Genomic DNA, 21,070 nt, shown 5'->3' with positions numbered 1-21,070 from the left:
CCACAGCACCCATCTGCACTGTGGAGGGTAACCTGCTTTACTCAAAGTCCACTGATTTAAGTATCAGTGTAATCCAAAAAGCCCTTCACAGAAACCTCCAGGATAATGTTTGAACAAATGTCTGGGCACCGTGGCCCAGCCAAGGCAACACATGAAATTAACCATCACAACTTCTATTCTATTTCAAGATACTTTTAAAACACCCTTCACAAAGCCCAACTGTAACCCCACCTTTCTTCCACAAACCACTATCAGCACCAGCACTGGCCCCAAGCTTCCCCAGGTCACAGTGTAACGCCCAGGACAAGCAGAATCTATGTGCCTATCTGAGTCTGGGTCCCTTTGGGGAGTTTTCTGGTTAACCTGGAAAGGCCCCTTTGGGAATCATCACACGTGATTTGAAGCCGGCTCTGTCAATGTGCCAGTGGTCCTGTCTTCACCAGAGCCTGGGGCGAACTGGGACCCCGCCTTCTGCAAGCAAGTCCCTCCGGGTTAAGGTGGACCAAAGGTCTCATGCTTCACGAGTGGACCTGGCCTTGGCCTCCGTGCCCTCTGTTCAGCCTGTCCTACTTGGCTGACCGAGTGGATATCTACACTTTGCGAAGGTTTAGGATGTTTCCTGTGGCTCTAATCAGGGTGGGTGATTTTAACCATCAAGGCACATGGCAGCCGTAACAGCATCGGCTACGTGTACAAACGGCACAGGTGCAGCGCGCGGCTATAACAATGTGTCCTGCTCGTCTTTCTCACATAGTTTCCTGTGTCCTACGGAATAAAATAAAGGCTGTGCTTATACACAAAAACACCAAAACATGACCCACAACGATCATAATAAATATATTTTAACTTCCCAACTGGCACAAAGAAACATTTCCAGCAACGATCATGTCAGGGTCTTGTCCACCGTTAGACCTGAGGCTTCGGCCCCTCCCACCAAGGGTCATGGTGGGAGGAGGGCCCTGTATCTCCAGACCCAAAGGGATGATGGGCCTGTAGCAACCACGGGAAATCCAAAGTTAAGCAAATAAAATAATAATTTGAAAAGGAAAAAAACAATGTAAGGAAAGTTGTCTTTGTTCTAGGAAAAGTCTTTTTTTTTTTTTTTCCACGGTATAATGACTCATTTATAAAGAGGAAGTGAGTTCTGTTGAAAAATACTTGAAATATTCTCTCAGGGGGAGAAAACAATTCTTCACCAGCATGGCTGGGCCCTGAGTGGGGGGCTTTGCTCTCTGCCTGTCCTGAGCCAGCAGGGATAATTCCTTCCGGGAATCCAGAGCCGAATGCCTGCTGTGGAGGAGAGTGGGGGCTTGGTACCCACCCAAGGGCTCCTGGGAGACCGTGGGCAGGGCGGGCACCTGGAAAGCTGGGGGGTGCCAGTCTCGCTAGATTACCTGAGGTCTCTGAGAGAAAGACCCCACCTGCCTTCTGTGAGTTTTTCATCCCATGGTGGGATGACAAGCATGTCCTGGGCAGTAGGGGACGATGACTCCCACACCCCTCCCAGGGAGGGGCCTGTCACTCGAGACGGGTGCACAGAGGGTCCCCAAGGGCAGACCACTGGCCCAGCTCAGCAGGTCTCACTTTCAGGGTGGAGAGGCCACCTCGGAGCAGACCCACAGAGAAGGGAGGGCGGGACTTGTGGGCAAGGCTGGTCAAGCGGTGTTCCATGGCCCTTCCGAGGGTCCTGCTGCACCCGAGCTGAGCACGGCTGCCTGCGGGCCCTGGGCTGCCTGTGCCGGAGGGCCACGCGGCAGGGACCCCACTCGTCGTGTGATGCAACCCTGGGACTCAAGTCTCACAGACGTGGCGCCTGGCACCTCGCTGGACTCGGGGAACATTTCTCGGCTCAGTTTGGGGGTGGTGGTGAAGGCCATGGACAAGGTGCCAGAAACACACAGCGCCCCTCCTGGTGCCCTCCCTGCCCGCCTCCTCGGGGCAGCTCCACTGTCCACGGGAGGCCGGTGCCGTCTGAAGGCAGCTGCCCATCATCCCAGCACAACGGTCCCTATTCCAGTGAGGGGGGGCCTCCCTCACGACTGAGGCAACGTGAGCCTCAAGGGAAGCCCCTGCTGTGTTCCTGGGGCCCAGGCCCCATCACCCACCTCCAGGGGAGAGAAGTGGGGAGACGCCATGGAGGAGGTGGGGTGACCCTCAGGTCTTCCGAAAAGATAAAGTTTCGGAACCTGCTTCACCTGGCTCCCCACCTCCCCGCTACAGTCCTGGCTGGGGGCCTGGTGGGTGCCACAGCGTGAGCGGCACAAAGGCTGGCACTGGGAGGTGATGAAAAGAAGTTTCCAGGCACTGCCAGGGGGCGGACCCATGACTTACTGTCCTGGAAGATGCAGGCCACGTTGGTCCAACACAAGGGCAAAGGCCAGACGCGTGGGGCTTGGGGGAGGAGGCGGCCTTCTCCTCAAGGGCTCTGGGGGGCGGTGTGTGGCAGGGTCCCGGGAGCAGAAAGGCTGCCTGAAGCAGCGGGGTGGCCGGACCAGGGCTGTGGGTGTGCAGGGCTGGCGAGGGGACGTGCGTGAGAATCACCAGTCCTGAGAATGTTCCAGGAGCACCGAAGGCCGTGTGTGCGTGTGTGTGCCCATCTGTGTGTGCACGAATGCGTGTGTGTGCATGTGCACTTGTGCCCTCGTATGTGTGTGTGCACACGTGTGTGTGTGTGTATGTGTGTGTGTGAAAGCCCAAGGCAGGCCTGTCTGAGGGGCTGAAAGAAGATCAGTGCGGCCCAAACGCACACAGTGGGGTGCCCGTGAGGATGTGGGCTTGTGTGAGTGTGTGCTCTGTGTGTGATGAGTGTGAGCCTGTGAGACAGCGGGTGTGTGCTTGTGAGCGTGGGGCTGTGCGGGGCGAGGCAGGTGCCCGGAGCCTGGGGAGTGGGGACTGGGACCGGGCACACGTGCCGCGTGGCTCCCGTCCAGGGGTTCATCCGGAGGTGAGACGCTCAGAGGCACCAGTGCAAAGCGGGGAGAAGGTCCCCGAGGTGGAAAGGGGGCACCGCTGACCTTGAGCTTGTCCAGGATTTGTGGGGCGGCCCCTGACCTGGGCACAGAGGCTGCCCCGGGCACGGCTCTGTGTAGAAAGCCCTCTGCTCTCTTGCACTCTCAGACTTGTTTCCCTGGTGAACCCGAAGCACCCGGTGTCCCTCCAAGCTTCCAGGGACCGCAAATGCACAGGAAATACCTCTTCACGGCGGGAATATTGCTCCACACGTGCACGGCGTTCTGGATGGTACTGCCATGGACGTCCTGGATGGTCACCGGGTCAGTCTGAGGGATAAAAACATCAACTATGAACTGGGGGGACCCACAGGCCTCAGCCACCGTGGGCACCACACCTGAGCCCAGAACAGCGTCCCAGGCCTCCTAGACCAAATATGTCTCCCAGTCAACATTGCTTACACGTCACATCTTTTTTCTTATATATCACCTTATAAGGAAAAAAGCCGAGATATTATTTTAGACCTTTTAACTGGTAGGTTATTTTCTCTCCCACAGGTCACCTGGCCCAGGGACTCCCCGCCTGCTCCACGGCAGAGGTGGATCCCCATGAAGGACAAAGAAGTCCTTGTCCCTTGAGCCAAGAGATAGGTCATCTCAGGCAGATAAGAGGCTTTGCGGGCAGACAGCAGAGTTTCCTAAAGGGCCGATGCTTCACGATGCCCACAGGGGCCGAGGGAGTGGCTGGATCCTGGGGCCGCAGTCTCCCTAGGAAGCACCGGAAGGTCAGGGAAGGAGGGGCTGGGGGGGAGTCGTGGCAGGAGGGAGGTCATCCAGTCCCCGACACCCAACCAGGTGGCCTGAACTCTACCTCTCTGGACTCGGAGTGGTGGGGCGTGCAGAAAGGCCCACGTGGACCGTTCCCAAGTCTGACCATCCCTGGACACATCAGTCTCCTCCCGTGTCCAGACCCCTGGCCAGGAGGAGAGCTCACACCTGAATGTACCATCAGGCGCAGGGCAGAAAGAGACGGTCCTGTATTGGGCACGTCTAGCTATTGCCTGCCGTCAGCAGGAATGTGGTTCCACAGCAAGATGGGAGCAGTGACAGGACACATGGGAAGGTCTCTTTTTTGCCTACTTCTGATTTGGGACCAATTCCGATCTACCAAATGTGCTCACAAAACGATCAAGAGTCAGTATCCTTGCTGTCCTCCAAGTTTGCTGACGGCTGGCACCCAGGTTTGGAGACTGTGCTTTTTGTCTGGACTCATGATTACTATTCATAGAGTTTTCAGTAAACAGGTCACCTTACAAGCCTCATCATGACTGCTGAGATGTGGTGACATGTCAGTATTTAAAAGTTCCAGGCTTCCTAAAAAGCAGAAATAACCACAGATGCGGAAGAAAGTAAGAGAATCGTGAGGCCACTTTGCTCAACCCTATGAAAATGATTTTTAAACTTTAATTAAATGGGTGACATTCCGGGAAAACATAACTTACCAAATTGATCTCAGAAAAGATTGAAAATCTGAACAGATTAGTTCCCACAGAAGAGTTGCTTCCATTTTAAAGCAATGGCAACAACAATCAATCCCGGCAACTGCACAGGAAAAGTCTGTCAACTTTTAAAATATTTTTATGAAGCAAACTTAACATTGACATCCCAACCCGACAAAAATAGCACAAAACAAGAAAACCTCACACATCCACCTCTCGTGCTCATCAAAGCAAAAAATCCTACAGGAAATGCTATTCACCAGATTTCAGCAATCTGTCAGAACAACCATACACCATGACTACGTGCGTATTTTCCAGGAATGCAAGGACGGATCACTGTTGGGAAATCTATTAGTATATTATATCCTATTAATAGATCTAAAGAAGGAACTTAGTTCTCTCCATAGACGTAAAAAAGAACATTTGACAGAATCCAACAATTATTCTTGATAAAATGGCTCAAAAAATAGAAATCAAGGGAAACTGCTGGAAATTTCCTTAACATAGTGAAATCTATCAACCTCAACCTCAAAGCCAGCATCAGCTTAGTAGAGAAACACTGGAAACATTTACGTGAAAGTCAGGAACCAGGCAGGCATGTCTCATCACTACTGTGATGCAACGTGAGACAAGAGAAACGTATCTGAGGTACAAAATTAGAAAGAAAAAACGATCATGACTTGCAGATAATCTGCTCAAATACCTAGAAAGTCTAACTGAATCAACTATAAACCACTACCATCCACAAGGTAATCCAAGAAGGCAGCAGAAGCTAAATTAATGTAGAGAGATCGATAGTTTCTTGAATCAAACCAGTAAGATACAAAATGGAAAATCCCAGCTGCATAAGAGGGAAGAAGACGGGACATTTGGGAGGCAAGGCGAGGGAACGCAGAGTGGGGGACACCCTGTGGGCAGGTGAGGGGAACGGCAGCTCGGCCGCCAGGGGGGTCTGCGTGGACACCCTCCTGGGGCAGTGGCAGCAACCCTGAAAACGGCACATGGACCCCCCGGTCTCACTTCCGGAATCCACCCCGCATACGTCCCCCCTCACGCCCCATCCTCATAGCACTGTTTGTAAGAGCAAGAGATTGGAAACAGCCCAGCTATCTGTTCCCAGGAACAGGTTAAAGGCATGTTTCACATCCATACAAAGTCAAACTGCACAAAACAAACACATACGTCAAAACAAAGAGTGAGAAAGGTACTTTTCCAACAGAACGATTTCCAAGGTAACGGTTAAGTGAAAAAAGCCCGACGCAGGGCAGCGGGGCGGGCAGATGTGTAGGTTTGTGGAGACGTCCTGGAGGTGGCCCAGGACCCGAAGTCAAGTGCAGTGGGGACAGCAGGGGTGGGGAAGACAGGAGACTTTCACTGCGGAGACTCCGGGCCTGGCCTGGGGCTGCCCTGTGTGGGGGTCAGCTGGGAGGGACGGGCCAGGTCAGCCCTGGACAAACCGGTCACTGAGTCCAAAAGTGGCTGCCCTAATGATCAGGACTTGGGCCTGAGGACAGAAACAGCAAGGCCGTCGGTGCCCCAGGATGGGTTTGAGTGTGTGTGTGTGTAACTGACCGGCGCACTGCACATTGTGGTGTGCGAGTGTGATGCGTGTGCACGTGTGAGTGTGCATGCGCACAGATGGGGTGGCGGGGAGGAGAAGGACATGAGCCGAGGTGGCGGCATCTTAAATCCAGAGCAGGGCAAAGGCACCTGGGATCTCAGTGGTGAGACGGCCCTCGTGGGGCCTGTGAACTCTGAAAGCCCAGGCCTCGGGACCAGGACCTGAGTGGTGCCCCCATGGGCCCCAAGTGTCCCTCGGGGAGGCCGCGGCCCGCACCCACCTCCAGAAAGCGAGTGGCCACGACGCGGTCGTCCTTGGTCAGCACCAAGTTGTCCACGAACATCCAGAAGAAGGGCTGGGGGCTGCCTGGCCGGGGCCTCGCGTACCGCAGGATGCGGTGGAACTGGTACAGGTACCACGCTGGGTGGGGAGCAATCAGGTGGGTCTGGGCTCTGCCTGGAGGGACCCGGGACGCAAGGGTGGGGCTCTGGTGGGGGCGGGGCCGCCTGCTCCCCAGGGCAGTCCTGCTCCCGCAGCAGCCTCGAGGGCACAGTTGCAGGAGGCTGGGTGTCGCCCCACAGGGACACACAGCCCTGCGGATGGGGTGGGAGGGGCGCCAGGCCGCCCTGGGGTGACGGACCCACTCGCTGTCCACCACGCTATACTCACTGAATACGGACAATTGACCTATGTCTCTGATACCCCAATAAAGCTGATTTTTTAAGAATGCAGACAGTTTGCAATTCCTGCCCTCCCTGAGGAGGGCTGGGGTGCGTGGGAGGGCGTGGCGGACAAGAGGCTCTGGAGTCTGAGCAGATGGCCAGGCCTCTTACCTGGGGGCTGGCCGCAGGCGTGGCCCAGCGTGGGCGTAGAGCCGTAGGTGAGGTCGAAGGGGCCCCATGCTTCCACCTGCAGGAGAGCACAGGCGGCTCAGGAGGGCAGAGAGCTCCCCCGGGGCCGGGCACCTTTTCTGTCTGACCGTGTGATTCAGGCTGACCCTCATGGAAGGGGTCGGGGGGCGGTGAAACCCAGCGGGTCAGACCTGCCCCTTGGTTCAGGGGGTGCAGGGAGCCCCGCTTTCTCTATCATCTCCGGGAGGCCGGCTCCTCAGCAGAGCCCTGGGGAGCACGGTGATTCCTTTGTGCCGGGCGTGGCCCTCACAGACCCTCCAGGGAGGGTGGCTCGGGGCCCCCAAGGATTCATGCGGATTCTGTATGTTGCTGGGAAATACAGCTGGAAGCCCCGATGGGTCACTGGGCAGCAGGCAGCCTTCCCTGGCGAGCGCAAGCCGCCCCTGCTGCACCTCCCCCGCCCCCCAGCCCCGTCCAGGCCCCTACAATCCCACCTGAGCTGAGACGCTGAGGATTCCCTTCCCCCATCAGGGGCCCAGGTAACTGAGGGACCCGGTTAGAGACTCTAGCCCGTGTCACTCTTCTTGGAAAACAATTGAGAGACCCAAACACTGGATCCCTGGCTTTCTGACAGCAGCCCGTCCAGAGCAGGCGTAGCTTCCCCGGACCCTCCCCAAGTCACTTAACAGGAGCCGACACCCAACATTAGCCTCCAGCCTCATGTGTCCCCAACCTGACATGCCTTGTCACAGTCAGCTCTGACCCTGACCCAGGCTCACTCCTGGTGGCAAATGGGCACCGGGCTCCGGTGAAGCCTGCTGACCGGCACAAGTACAGCAGGGGGTCTGGACAGGGAAGGGGCAAGGGGGCTAGAGGAAGTGAGCATGGGCTGGGGGCCCGGGACCTGCATCCCAGCACTCTACACGAAGGTGGCTGCTGAAATGACCCCAGGAAAGGTCGTGAAGGAAGCAAGGTCTTAGAGGGAACACCCCTCTGTCCCCGAGAACCCGCCAGTGTGCACTTTAAATCCCCCGAAACCCGTGGCCAGGTATGGCTGTGTAGACGTGGAAGCCGGACACCCCCACCTCTAGGGTGGGCTGCACGGTGGGAAGGCCCATTTTACAGGCCTTGTGAAAAAGGAGTGAAGCCAGGACTGGTCGTTGGGGAACCGAGTGATGACGCCACACGTGAGCCACTGTCACCCCTGAGACGCGAAAGCTCGTGACAGGAGGGAGTGTCTGGACCCTTGGCTGCACCAGCGAGAGCCCCTCCATGTCTGATCTGTTCTTGCAGCTCTGCTACTTGGAGAGGGCTCGTGTCACCCTCCGGTCCCGCCTTGACCGTCCTGCCGTGGGAGGGAGGACCCCGCCCTGGGGAGCCTGGGACGAGTGTGCGGGTGGGCGCAGGCTGCAGAAATGCTTCCTGGTGGGACATTCGAAGGGGCCGGAGGGGCAAGAAGAGAGCTGTCCTGGGCTTCGGGGCAGGGCAGACCCCAGGGGGATGGAGGAGGGGGGCGTCTCCAGTCTCAGCCAGAGAGGAGGGCTGGCCCCTGGGACACGGCCCCCTGGCCAGATGGGGAGAAGAGCTGAGAGGCCCTGCCGGCACCCGGGGGGTGAAGTGGGTCCCCCCACATTGGCTGCTTCCTTGCTGCCACCTTCTATGGCCAGTGCTCCGGCCCCTCTGACCCCGTGTCTGTGGTTGTTGGGCTCTGGGGATTACGGGCTCTAATTCTCCTGTGAGAGGCTGCGTGGGCGAGCGGGTGACGGACTAGGTCTTCCTGCCCTGAGGCCACAGAGGAGGCGTCCCGGCCCTTTCCCATCCTCGGTGGCTGGAGGCCCAGCTGCTGAGTCATTTTTAGGCCCTTCCTCCAAGGCCGCCGTCCAGGACAGCAGGAAATAGCCTTCGAGGGAGCCAGAATGTTTCATGACAGTGCTCGGAGAATGTTTTCAAACCATCAGTGGTGGCTGTGTTCAAGACTCAGCACTTTATTTTAGGGGGGGGAATCCCCCTCCCAGGGCTGCACCGTCACAGCTGGTGGGATAGGCCCCTTGGATTTCAACAAGTCGGGCAGGAGCCTTGGCCAATGGTTCTCCTCTGGGCGGTGGGCAGCGGGGGGCTACGGACATGCCTCTCTCAGCTCTCCCGCCGTGGGGGGCCGACACCCCCCCAGGTGGGCCCTGCTGGGGACAGAGCATCCGGGCTGCACCTCCCCCTCCTCCTCCTGTCCAGTCCCCCGCCCCCGGCGCACCCCCTCCCCCCAGTCTCTCTCACCCCTTGGCGCCTGGAGGAACACAGCAGTACTTACGTCCCTTCTCACTACGTTGGTGACATCATCCAAATGCTTCAGTTTTCCCGGCTCAGAACCATATTCCAAAAAGCCCAGACTCATCAGCTCTGGGTGGGGAACAAAGGGGACACACAGGGCTGACGTTGGTTTTTGACCCCATGTGGAACTAAAGGGCTGCCCTCAGCAAGCAGACTTTATCTTTTCAATCGCACGACAGGGGCGAGCAAGCAAACTCCACTGAGAACTGATTTCAGAAAGTCAAGCAATTTGTTGCAAAACCACGCCCTCCTGGCTGCAGTGTCACTCTCTGGGTTAGGAAACCACTGGGTGGTGGCAGTCCATGCTGATGTCACCTGGTCAGGCTGTGTGACACGGCTGGGTTGCAGGGGAGTTTGCAGCCTGGGCATGGGACAACTAGCCCAGAAAGAATCTTAACAAATTGAACTAAGGATGCATCGTCCGGGCAGGGACTTGAAGGCTGGGCGGCCATGGGCTTCCTTCAGGGGAAAGCTGTGACCACACTACGCAAGACACGGGGCGTAGTGCCAGAAGCGGGGTGGACGCCCCCTCCCCCCATTCCATTTGGCCAGAGACAAGGAGTATTTTCACGGATTCTTCTTACATCTTCCGGGCCCAGGAGAATCCATAGGATTTCCAAAGGCACCAGCAGGTGGGGTCTGCTCAGGGTACAGAGGGGCAGGACACCCAGGCAAGGCTGGAATGCAGCACGTGACCAGCCTGGGCAATCTGGGAGATTTGGGTAGAGAGGGAGGGTGCAGGGAGCCCTGCGAGGGGTGGGGCAGCCCTATAAGGTGGCCAGGTATGTGGAGGTGTCTGAGGTTTGGTGGCCGTGGGCAGGGCTGTCCTAGGCAGAGAGCCTGGGCCCCATGGCCCTCACTACAGCGTTTCACACCCACCGTCCTGCTACGTGAATTTTCTTTCCAAGGCATCCCTGCCGAAGGAAGGAGCCCCAGGCGCTCCCGCAACCCTCCCCTCCTGAAGGTGACCCTCAGGTCCCCAGCCTCAAACATGCAGCAAGTGCAGCATAGGGGACATTTCGACCCCCCCCACCGCCCACTCCCCCAGCCCCCCGTGGGTCTCGCTCCAGGCAGACGCATCTTCCATTGTCAGTCCTCAGACATCGCTGCACCCACCTTTCTTGATGTCCCCAAAAAGGGACAGCACCCGGACGGGTTCTCTCTTCCACACGGGCACAGTTTTGTACATCTCAAGGGGACTCTCCTATTTATTTTGTAAAAAAAAAAAAGGATGTTCTGATGACTGCTTGGCTGTAGAGCCCATGAGTGACAAGAAACATTCTTTCTGGCTCTGCAGAAGCTTTTCCCCTGATGAATGATGACACACCTGCGGAGGCGGCTGGCCCCGCCCTGACTGCACTGACCCCCAGGCCTCCGGGAGACCCCACCCATCCCCCAGGACGAGGGCCTCTGCCTTCCACACCAAGCCCCCAACCTGGGCCATCTCTAGCAAAGGAAAGGCAGGTGCGAGGAAAAGGAGGTTGCACGTGGGAGTGCCTGGCCTCCCACGAGCTGCGGATGGGATTCCAGGCCTAGGCAGGGGCACTGCCTGGGGGCGGGGGAGGGGGGTCCCAAGAGACCCTGAGCCCCACGGGGAAGGGTCTGCCCAGGGCTGGAGCAGGTGGACAGCGCACAACGCAGGCAGTGAGTGAAGTGGCGGGCAAGTGTAGGGGAGGGCAGGCTGCCCAGAGGAGGCGTGGGGAGGTGAGGAGGGCAGGGCGGATCCGGCGCAGGCACAGCCCTGAGGGACACTTGGGGACACACGTCCTGGCCCCCCGCGGCAGCCGCAGGCGCAGTGCCTCCTTCCCGCTGTGCTCAGGCTCTAGTAGCAGCGATCCCAGTTGTGAGCAGCAGCCCCCTCTCCCTTCGATGAGAAACTCGTCCTGCAGTCTGCCGGCACGGGGTCTTTCTGCCCTGAGAGGGAGGGTTTCTGCCGCTCACCGGACCTAGAGAAGGCTCTACGGGGAGTGCAGGCACCTTGTTCCAAAAAGCACCATAAAGGCACCTGCTCCCATCTGGTTTCAGGGAGCGCTGGGTGGTGGGGCTACCGTGTGCCCCTGTGGTGGCCCAGCAATGCCGTGCATGGCAACTCTCCAGAACCAGCCTGGCCACGCGCCACAGGGGAGAGAGCCCGAGACTCAGGCCGCCCCGGTGAGCACCCAGCCCTCCCCATCACGTGGCCACCCTCCCTCTGTGCGTCTCTGTCCCCTTCCTTCCTGTTAGATGACACCAATCATTGCATTTCATGTCACCCTAATCCAGGATGACCTTACCTTAAGATTCTTAACTAAATTACGTCTGCAAAGACCCCCGTTTCCAACGTAGGCCATGTTCACAGGTAACAGGGACTTGGATGTATCTTTGGGGGACAGAGCTCAACCCACCATGATGAGCCCATACTCCTGCCTAGCTCCCGGCTCCCGGCCTTGATCCTGGAGAGGACCCACGTCTGTGCCAGCTGTCCAGGCTGGACCAGGAGACCCTGCCCGGGCGTTGGCTCCCATTTTCTGGACCTAGAGGCACACCTCTGCTGGGCCCCTCTCCTACGTCCTACAGATGCCTCATTCCCAGGCTTGGAAGAAACAAAACTGCCATGCGAAAGTGATTTGTAGAGGGACTTCCCTGGTGGCACAGTAGTTAGGAATCTGCCTGCCAATGAAGGGAGCAGGGGTTCGAGCCCCGGTCCGGGAAGATCCCACGTGCCGTGGAACAACTAAGCCCGTGTGTGACAACTACTGAGCCTGCGCTCTAGAGCCCGCGAGCCACAACTACTGAGCCCACGAGCCACAACTACTGAAGCCCATGTGCCACAACTACTGAAGCCCATGAGCCCAGAGCCTGTGCTCCGCAACAAGAGAAGCCACCACAATGAGAAGCCCACGCACCGCAACGAAGACCCAACGCAGCCAAAAATCAATAAATTAATTTCAAAAAAAGAAAAATATTTTTAAAAATAAAGTGACTTGTAGAAGACAGAGCATCTAGCAGACAAAGAGGAGATGGGAAAAGCGCATTTGCTTAAAAGCCCTTAACTTCATTGCGTAAGGGAGCAGACGGGCATTTCGCAGCCCGTCACCAGAGGAAAGGGACCAAGTTAGGGCCGCCGAGCACCCGCCGTTTCCTCACCGCCTCCCGGTCGCAGAAGGCCTTCAGCCACCCCCGCCACTTCTTCCTCCTCTGCAGCAGCCCGCTGCGGGGGAAAGGCAGGCACAGGAAGCAGACCCATTGACTCATGGCCTGCACTTTCCCCGAGGTCCCGGGGCCCACCAGGCTGTCGAGGCACTCGAAACAGAAGCACCTGGAGTCAAACAGAGAATCACAGCGACAGGCCTGCCACTGCCTTGGCCGCCAGGTGAAACCCCGGTGGTCCTGCAGGCAGAGGAGAGCCTGCTCCTTGCTCCGGAGTGAGGGGTGGAAGCCACACGCGGGCTCAGGTGAAAAGACAGAGCTGGTAGGGGCGGGAGGCGAGGCTGTGGCCCGGGGAAGGGGAACGGGTCCCTCTTGGAGACCAGGAGTGATGGGAACCCAGCCATCTGCAGAAGGCTGCAGGGGGTCTGTGGGCAGTGACAGTTTTCAAAGACTCCCCGAAGCCAGCTGGCTCCCTCCTCCAAACTCCAGATCCTGAGAAACCAGGCAAGATCTCTGCAGGCGCACCCACTGCGGGGTGGGTGGGGGCTGCAGACTTGGGGCAGGGCAGCAGTCAATACCAGGACGGCCCAGAAGGACTGAGGGGAGGGCACCACGGGTGAAGCTCAGGCTGGCATGTAGCAGGGAATGAATACGCCTTGCCTGACCCCAGCCGCGTGGGTTTCCTGTCACTGCCCTACTTAACCACGGAGGGAGCAGCTATGTCTTGGCGATAAAAACAGAAAGAAAAATCACAAGCACAGATCTTCTGACATCCCTCTCCCCTAGGTCAAGGCTATACACCAAATGAAACATTTGACATGGAAATGGATAGCTTTGGAGAAAGTCATACTTTTGGGGGGTGAACCCCCTGGGACTCCGGGATGCAGAACGGAGAAGAATGGGAGTTTCCCAGGTTTGTGGGCCGTGGTCCTTCACCCCTTGCCCGGACCCCCAGGGCCCCTGGCCTCACCGCGTGCAGTCGGGGTTCTCGCAGATGAGCAGCGTCTCTCCCGCACAGCATATGGAGCAGTAGGACTGGTACCCGTCCTCGTCGTACAAGAAGAGGCACTCAAGGAACTTGTCCTTGGTGAGGGCAAAGCCAGGCTGCCTCCTTTGCTCCAAGGCCTCCACAAAGCCACCCCATGCCTCCCTGCTTACCTTGCACGGAGTGCACATCCCTCCCTCAAACAGAGGGTGCTGTGTGTGCACCTGGAAACTTCCGCAGCAGATACACACGTCTGAGGCGAAAACCCACAGGGCAACGTGTCACAATGCCGTCAGGCACAGCAACAGACTTAGGAACAAGTTTAATAATAACAAAAAAAGGGCAAGACCTGTACACTGAAAACCACAAACTAGTCTTGAAAGAAATTAATGGTCAAACAGATGGGAGGGCATCCCATATTCATGGATCAGAAGACTAAATAGTGTTAAAATGGGCAGCCTCCCCAAATCTGTTTTTGAGAAACCAGATCCTTCTCAAAAATCCCAGCTGGCCTTTTCCTTTCTTTCTTTCTTTCTTTTTTTTTTTTTTTAGAAATTGCTAAGATGATCCTAAAATTCATATGTAAATGCAGGGGATCCAGAATGGGCCAACGCAAAGAGAGAGAAAGTAGATGCATGGTTGCCTGGGGTTGTAAGAGGGGAGGCAGAGGGGTGAGGAAGGAGGACGGACTGCGGATGGGTACCAGTTTCTTTTGCGCATGACGAAAATGCCCTAAAATTAGATTGTAGTGATGGGTACACATATCTGTGATTACACTAAAAGACACTGAAGTGTACGCTTCAAATGAAGTGTCAGGGTCCTTGGGGCAGGTGGAGGGGATACGAGCTGGGCACCCGTGGCATACACTGCCCTCTTCCATGGATGGACAATGAATGAGGCTGCAAGTCTTTCCTCAGCTGGCTGCCCTTCACCTGGGCAGGTGTGCAATGCTCACCTTCTATGTCTCGCTGGTTAACCTTGACTTCATATGCAATAAGATCTGGAAAAGAAAATAAGTAGCCCCTTCCTCTGCCTGTCTCCTAATTTAGACACCTCAAGAGATGAGCCTCACAAGTCCTTGGTGAAGGACTTCCGAAGTCACAGGAACCAGAGGATCAGCACCGCCACCTCCCCCCAGTCCCCTCTGCCTTTCATGGTGACATGTTAAACATCTGAGCTGGTGGGGTGGGGTGGGGGAGGCTTCGAGTGGGGCCCTTCTGCTCCTGAATGATGTGTGGGAGTATTCCAGAAGCCGGGAACCCTAGACACTGCCCAGGCCTGGGGTCAGCACCCCAAGTGATGGATCCAGTACCTGAATGAGCCCTCACCTCTGTGGAGCCTGGGTGACGGTGGGGATGACTGCTCGCTGGAGCCCACCAGGGTGATGTCCATGCTGTGCTCTGCTTCCGGGTCCAGGACTGCAGCAGTGGCCACGGGGACACCAAACCAGGAGACAGGACGTGCACCAGACAGGGAGAAAGTGTCCCATCAGCCTCCGTCTTGGAGCCCCAGACCCCCAGCACGGGGACTGAGCAGACCACCCAGCCCGGCCCCTACCCACCTCCCACCATGACACACCCCTCTCGACCCCCAGGGTCAAGGGGCAGGAAGACCGGTGGGGAGTGCCAACCTCGAGAGGGGGCTCAGTGGGCGCGGTCAGGTGGGCCGCTTCTCCCCACAAATGGGAGGGCAGGGGGCCTCGAAGGGCCCAGGGTCCACCACGGCCCCTCCCTCCTCCTGTGTCCTCCCTGGCTGTGCACCCCTCAGCCACCCCCATGCTCCTGCCACCCCACTGTCCCCCAAACCCCAGCCTGTGGTCTCTCCCACCCGACCCTCAAAGGCAGGGGGGCTATGGAGAAGGAGAAAGGGCCTCACTGATTTCACAGGGCGGGGGACACGGCTCCCCTTTCAGCAGCGGGGCCGGGTCAAACTCCGAGCCATCCAGGGTTTCCAGGCTCAGGGTTCCCCGGGGAGGAGAGGGCCATGGAACCTGGGAAGGGGCCTTCCAGAAACCAGCAGGAACCCGGGGTGCTGGGCCTGCTGGGCGAAGGGGGTGCGAAGGGTGACGTGACGTGCGGGGGCGGGGGAGTGGGGAGGGGCGGGGGAGCCCTCAGTGCCACTGGGTGTTGGCTGGAAGGGTGGGGGGGCTCGTGTGGGCTCACTCCTGTTGGGTGCGGTTAGGGAGTCTGGGGAGCGGAGAGGGGGAGGAGAGTCCCCAGGGTGGGGAGAGGTGAAGAGAGCCGTGTGGGCTGGGTGAGGGGGGCTCAGTAATGGGGCACTGAGTGTGGGAGTGGGGGGCTTAGGGGCGGGACTGAGGTCTTGGGGGAGTGGCAGGAGGGCAGGTGTGAGCAGAGGGAGTTCAGTGGGCTTAGGGAGCTCAAGGGCGGGGGTGAAGGTGCCGGGTAAGGGTTAGGGGGGGCGTTTACTGCGGTGGGAGGGGCCAAGGGGCAGAGGGAGGAGGGGCTCAGCTTGGGCCTGGAGGGGGCATAACTGCCCCCTCTGCTGGGGTGTGGGCTGGGCCTCCCGACTTTCCCGTCAAAAGCTCCGCACGAGGCGGGGGTAACTTTGCAGTGAGAAACCTGACAAACACAGCTCTGCCAAGGGGTCAAGGTCGACGTCAAGAGTGGAGTGGACAGTACTGCCCTGGAGGCGCTGAGATGAGGATGGCCTGTCACCTCTGCGGGCTCCCTCCCCACGATGACCCTGCCTCCACCCGTGAGAAAAATACCAGAAAATTCCAGGGGAGGAACGTACAAAATACCTGCCCAGGACTCCTCAAAACTGTCATGCTCATCAAAAGCAGAGAAAATCTGAAAAACTGTCACAGCCAAGAAGAGCGTAAGGAGGCATGATGACTAAATGGGACAGAAAAAGGACATTAGGGGAAAACCAAGGGCATCTAGTAGACTATGGCTTCTCAGTGTAGTGAATGTTGTATCAGTATTGGTTCATTAATTGTAACAATTGTATCACACTAATGCAAGATGTTAATAATAGGGGAGACGGGGTGGGGTTTTGGGGAATTCTGTCCTAGCTTCACAAATGTTCCGTAGATACAAACTATTCTAAAATAGTTTCTGTTTTTAACAACACAGTATTATTGACTATCGTCACCATGCCGGTATATCACATCCCTATCTATGGGAATTTATTTATAACTGGAAATTTGTATCTTTTGACCCTCTTCACCCATTTGCCCATCCCTCAGTCCTCACCTCTGGCAACCACCTTCTCTGTTTCTATGATTTTTAAAAAATATTTATTTATTTATTTGGCTGCACCGGGTCTTAGTTGTGGCATGCGGGATCTTTAGTTGCAGCGGGATCTAGTTCCCTGACCAGGAATCGAACCTGGGCCCCCTGCATTGGGAGTGAAGAGTTGTAACCACTGGACCACTAAGGAAGTCCCAGGTTTTTTTTTTTTTTAATTCCACAGGTAAGTGAGATCATATGGTATTTGTCTTTCTCTGTCTGACTTGTTTCACTTAGCATAATGCCCTCAGGGTCAATCCATGTTGTCACAAGTGGCAAAATTTCATTCTTTTTTACAGCTGAGTAATATTCCATTGTATACATACACCATATTTTCTTTATCCATTCATCCATTCATGGGCACCTAGGGTGTTTCCATGTCTTGAATACTGTAAATAATGCTGAATATGGGGGTGCAGATATCTTCTCAAATTAGTGTTTCCTTGTTTTTGGATGAATATCCAGAAATGGAATTGCTGGATTGTATGGTAGTTCTATTTTTTTTTTTTTTGAGGAACCTCCATACTGTTTCCCATGGTCGCTGCACCAGTTTACATTCTCACAACTGTACACAAGGGTTCCCTTTTCTCCACACCTTCCCCAGCACTTGTTATTTCTTGTCTTTTTGATACTAGCCACTCTGACAGGTGTGAGGTGGTAACTCACTGCGGTCTTGATTTTCATTTCCCTAATGATGAGTGATGTTGATCACATTTTCATGTACCTGTTGGCCATCTGTATGTCTTCTTTGGAAAAACATCTATCCAGATTCCTTGCCTAGATTTTATATCAAATTGTTTGTTGTTTTGCTATTGAGCTATATGAATTCTTTATATATTTTGGATATTAACCCCTTATTAGATATATGATTTTCAAATATTTTCTCCCATTCAGTACATTGCATTTTCATTTTGTTGATGGTTTCCTTTGTAGTGCAGAAGATTTTTTAGTATGATTATAGTCTCATTTGTTTATTTTTGCTTTTGTTGCCTTCGCTTTTGGTGTCAAATCCAAAAAACCATTGCCAAGACTGATGTCAAGGAGTTTACCACCTATGTTCTCTTCTAGGAGTTTGTGGTTTCAGGTCTTATGTTCAAGTCTTAAATCCATTTTGAGTTAATTTTTGTGTGTGGTGTAAGATAGTGGTCCAGTTTCATTCTTTGGCATGTAGCTGTCCAGTGTTCCCCAACACCATTAATTGAAGAGACTCTTCTTTCCCCATTGTATATTCTTGGCTCCTTTGTCATAAATTAATTTTCCATATATACATGGGTTTACCTCTGTGCTTTCTATTCTGTTCCATTGATCTATGTGTCTGTTTTTGTGCCAGTACCATACTGTTTTAATTACAGTAGCTCTGTAACATAGTTTGAAATCAGGGTGTGTGACACCTCTAGCTTTGTTCTTCTTTCTCAAGGTTGCTTTGGCAATTCATGGTCTTTGTGGTTCTACGTAAATTTTTGGATTGTTTTTTCTATTCCTGTGAAAACTGCCATTGGAATTTTGATAAGGGTTTCATCAAATCTGTAGATTGCCTTGGCTAATATGGTTATTTTAACAATATTAATTCTTTCAATCCATGAGCATATCTTTCTAAATATTTTAGAATATTTATTCTACAAGAGTTTATTAAAACTTTTTTTAGTGGAGGGAAGAGAATACTGATGACGACGATGAAATCATTTTCCCCATGTTTGAGTATATTGTCTTGATTGCCTTCTCCTCCTTTTACTTAATTTAGCTTTGTTTTTTAACTAGGACACCAGATTAAACATTATTATAAGGATCAGTAGTGACTGGGGTTCAGGCCTCTCTGTCAACTGACCACACCACCCAACTCCCATCTCACACCACTGCTCCCCACTCTGCCCTGTCCACGTTGTTCCTGTAACAGAAGGGGAATGTGGGAATTCCAGGGACCCATTCCAGCTCCACGGAAGGGACTGTCTTCTCGTTGTTGGACCCGAACAGCAGGGAGGGTGTCCTGGGGGCAAGATCACCTGACCTGGTGACGTGAAGAGGTTCCACCTAGGGTACATGGACATGTACGGGGGTGGGGGGAACCCAGGACACTCCCAGGCAGGTGCCTTCCTGTCAGGGTCTCGGGTCACCGTATGCCCTGCTGCAGCTTGGCAGACACCAGCACTGTCTGGGGGGTGTGGGGGGGCCCTAGTGGTTTGGAAACAGGCCTCAGAGGAGCTGGCCTCTTGGTGACCAGCTCAGTCTCTGAGGCCACCACCAGCATCAGACCCTGACATGTCAGGACCCTCTGCCGGCCAAGGGTACCCCTGTCCTCACTCATGGACACCCCAGGAAACCCAAAAATCACATGCGTGGGAGCAAAGGGCAGGACACAAAGCAGGCCTCCATCTCCATGGGGACCACCTGCCAGCTCAAACTCCCCCTATGGCCCCGCACCCATCAGTGGCCACGCTCTGCGAGGGGCAGTTCTGAAGCTTCCTGGGTGAAACCCAATCCCTCCCAACACAGCCCAGTCTGCCTAACACCCCTGCCTTCCCTGGCCGGGACTTCTGCAGGGCTGGCGCGGGCCCAGTGAGGACCTGCTGACACCCCTGCATGAACCTCCACACCCTCAGAGCCACGGTGGGCCTGTGGTTAGGTCCCGCCTGGCCTGGTGGTCACCCTCTGGGTGCTGGCCTGACAGGGTGACCCACAGCTTGATCTCAGTTCAGTTCAGAGGCTTTTGCGCCCAAAGGCATCCTGAACGGCACCTGACTCCTGTTGGGCTTGGCCCCTCACCCAAGGCTGGGTCTGGGGGCAGTTATGTATGGCCTAGGAGGATCCTGTCCTGGTGCCAGGGCACCGACCAGGTTTCCTGGCAATGGGGAGAGACCCCCTACACCGCTCGGTCCGCATGCTGTCCTTCTGCATTCCTGCGCAGCCCCAGAGTAGCAGGGGGTCTCACAGGCATCTGGAGAGGATTTGGGGGCACACGAAGCAGAGGGGGGGGGCCTGGCAGCGGGTGGAGCCATGCCTCTCTGGGAGCGCACACTGGTGGGGGACGATGGGAGCACTGTCCAGAAGCTGTATGAGGGAAGCCACAAGAGCACGAGGGCCATCAGGGACTGGGGTTCAGATCTTTTCCTTTGCCTGCAGGTGTCAGGCCTGGGCTCCTGGCTGCTTGTAGGTCATTCAGGTGGAGGCACTGCAGAGACCCCCCATCTCCCGGGCTGTGGGCCAGGGCGTGGGATGAAATGGGGGGTGCAAAGCCCAGCACCCCCACTAAGCGGGCTCGCGACTCCAGGCCTTCATGCTTTCACTGCACGGTAAGCTCCTAGGGAGACAGGCTCCTGGGGAGACCGGCTAGGCTCAGTCATCCTGCGGGTCTGGAGATGATTCCCACACTGGTGCTTCAGGCATACAACTCCACATGCAGTGTCTATAAATGTTCCATGAAGGGAAGAGTCTCTGTTGAAATAGCGTTGAGGGAAGTGGAATGTTAAGTGGGTGTGTTTCCTGTGGGACTTATCAGAGCCTTTATGATGGAAGGCTCAGTGATGGAAGTTGTGAACCTCCAAGCAGGGGATGGTATACCGCCTGGCCCCGACCAATCTGACCAGGGCATCCTGTTCCCAAGGCTGCCCATGACCGTGCTTCTGGAGGGCGGGAGAAGCTGCCGGCTGTCAGCCCAAGGCTGGGCACATGGGCAGGTGGGCTGGTTAGGCCTCAGCGCTGACGACCCAGGGCCCAGGGCTGCAGCAGCAGAGGCTGGTGTCCTGTGCCCTCCTCCTGACCCTCATGGTCCCGGCCCCTGTGGGGCAGACTGACGGCCAGTGCCCTCTTCTATCTGGAATGTGCAGCCAGGGCAGGGGAAGGGAACACAGGGACCCGCCCATGTTTCAGTTACCATATCAGGTCACATGACCCACCTCACGCTAGTGGGAGGCGAGTGGTGGTGTTTCGTGATGCTCTTGGGGGAATGGATGGATGGATGAACGAACATTCATTCTTCTCCCCAAGACAAAGTGCAGTGGGGGTAAAAGAGGAATTTGCCCTTGTGTTGGCATGACCACAAGGTGACCCACTGGTCCTCAGGCTCTGGTCCGACCCTCCGCCCAGCCTGCCGCTGTCTTGACCACTAATGATGCTTTAAATATGCAGAGAGAGAGAAGGCAGCCACTGACAGCTCAGAAGGGCCTGGCCTTGCAGCCAGGTGTCCTGGTGGTCCCGGTGGATGCCAGCAACCTCACAGGGCACAGCCTCAGACTGGCCACTCTGTGCAGAGATGAGGGGAGTGGAAAAGACAAGACCCCTTCCCAGTCTGTCTGAGCACAAAAGTCAGGTCTTCCGCCACCCACAGAAGTGACCAGACATCCCCCCCTTCTGGCTAAAACGGTGACTGCACATCTTCCCAACTGCCTGATGAGAGGCCTTAGGGCACCAGGTCACTGCACCTCCCCTTCCCAACAGCACCCCATCCAGAGCTGCCGTGGGGGAGCCTTGGGAGCAGGGCTGCTGTCTGGGCCCCCCCGTTCATGGTGATGTCATTGCACTGATGTC

General features: G+C 55.9%; 1 protein-coding gene across 1 annotated transcript; it reads right to left on the bottom strand.

Annotated features, from left to right (window-relative positions):
• Positions 1–1,124: 1,124 nt before the first annotated feature.
• DNMT3L (DNA methyltransferase 3 like) lies at positions 1,125–18,851 on the bottom strand. The gene is made up of 15 exons (XM_060099895.1): positions 18,661–18,851; positions 18,401–18,533; positions 16,060–16,153; positions 15,174–15,335; positions 14,627–14,716; positions 14,254–14,298; positions 13,472–13,551; positions 13,284–13,396; positions 12,311–12,482; positions 10,301–10,388; positions 9,165–9,253; positions 6,842–6,917; positions 6,289–6,428; positions 3,193–3,278; positions 1,125–1,290 (listed from the first exon to the last, which is right to left on the bottom strand). The coding sequence occupies exons 1-15, from the start codon at positions 18,849–18,851 to the stop codon at positions 1,125–1,127; spliced, it is 1,725 nt and encodes a 574-aa protein (XP_059955878.1).
• Between the last annotated feature and the right edge of the window lie 2,219 nt (positions 18,852–21,070).

The sequence above is a fragment of the Mesoplodon densirostris genome, chromosome 5, assembly GCF_025265405.1.
Source record: "Mesoplodon densirostris isolate mMesDen1 chromosome 5, mMesDen1 primary haplotype, whole genome shotgun sequence".
Classification (NCBI taxonomy): Eukaryota; Metazoa; Chordata; class Mammalia; order Artiodactyla; family Ziphiidae; genus Mesoplodon; species Mesoplodon densirostris.
Note: the sequence above shows the minus strand (reverse complement) of the source record. Positions and strands in the feature narration are given on the sequence as shown.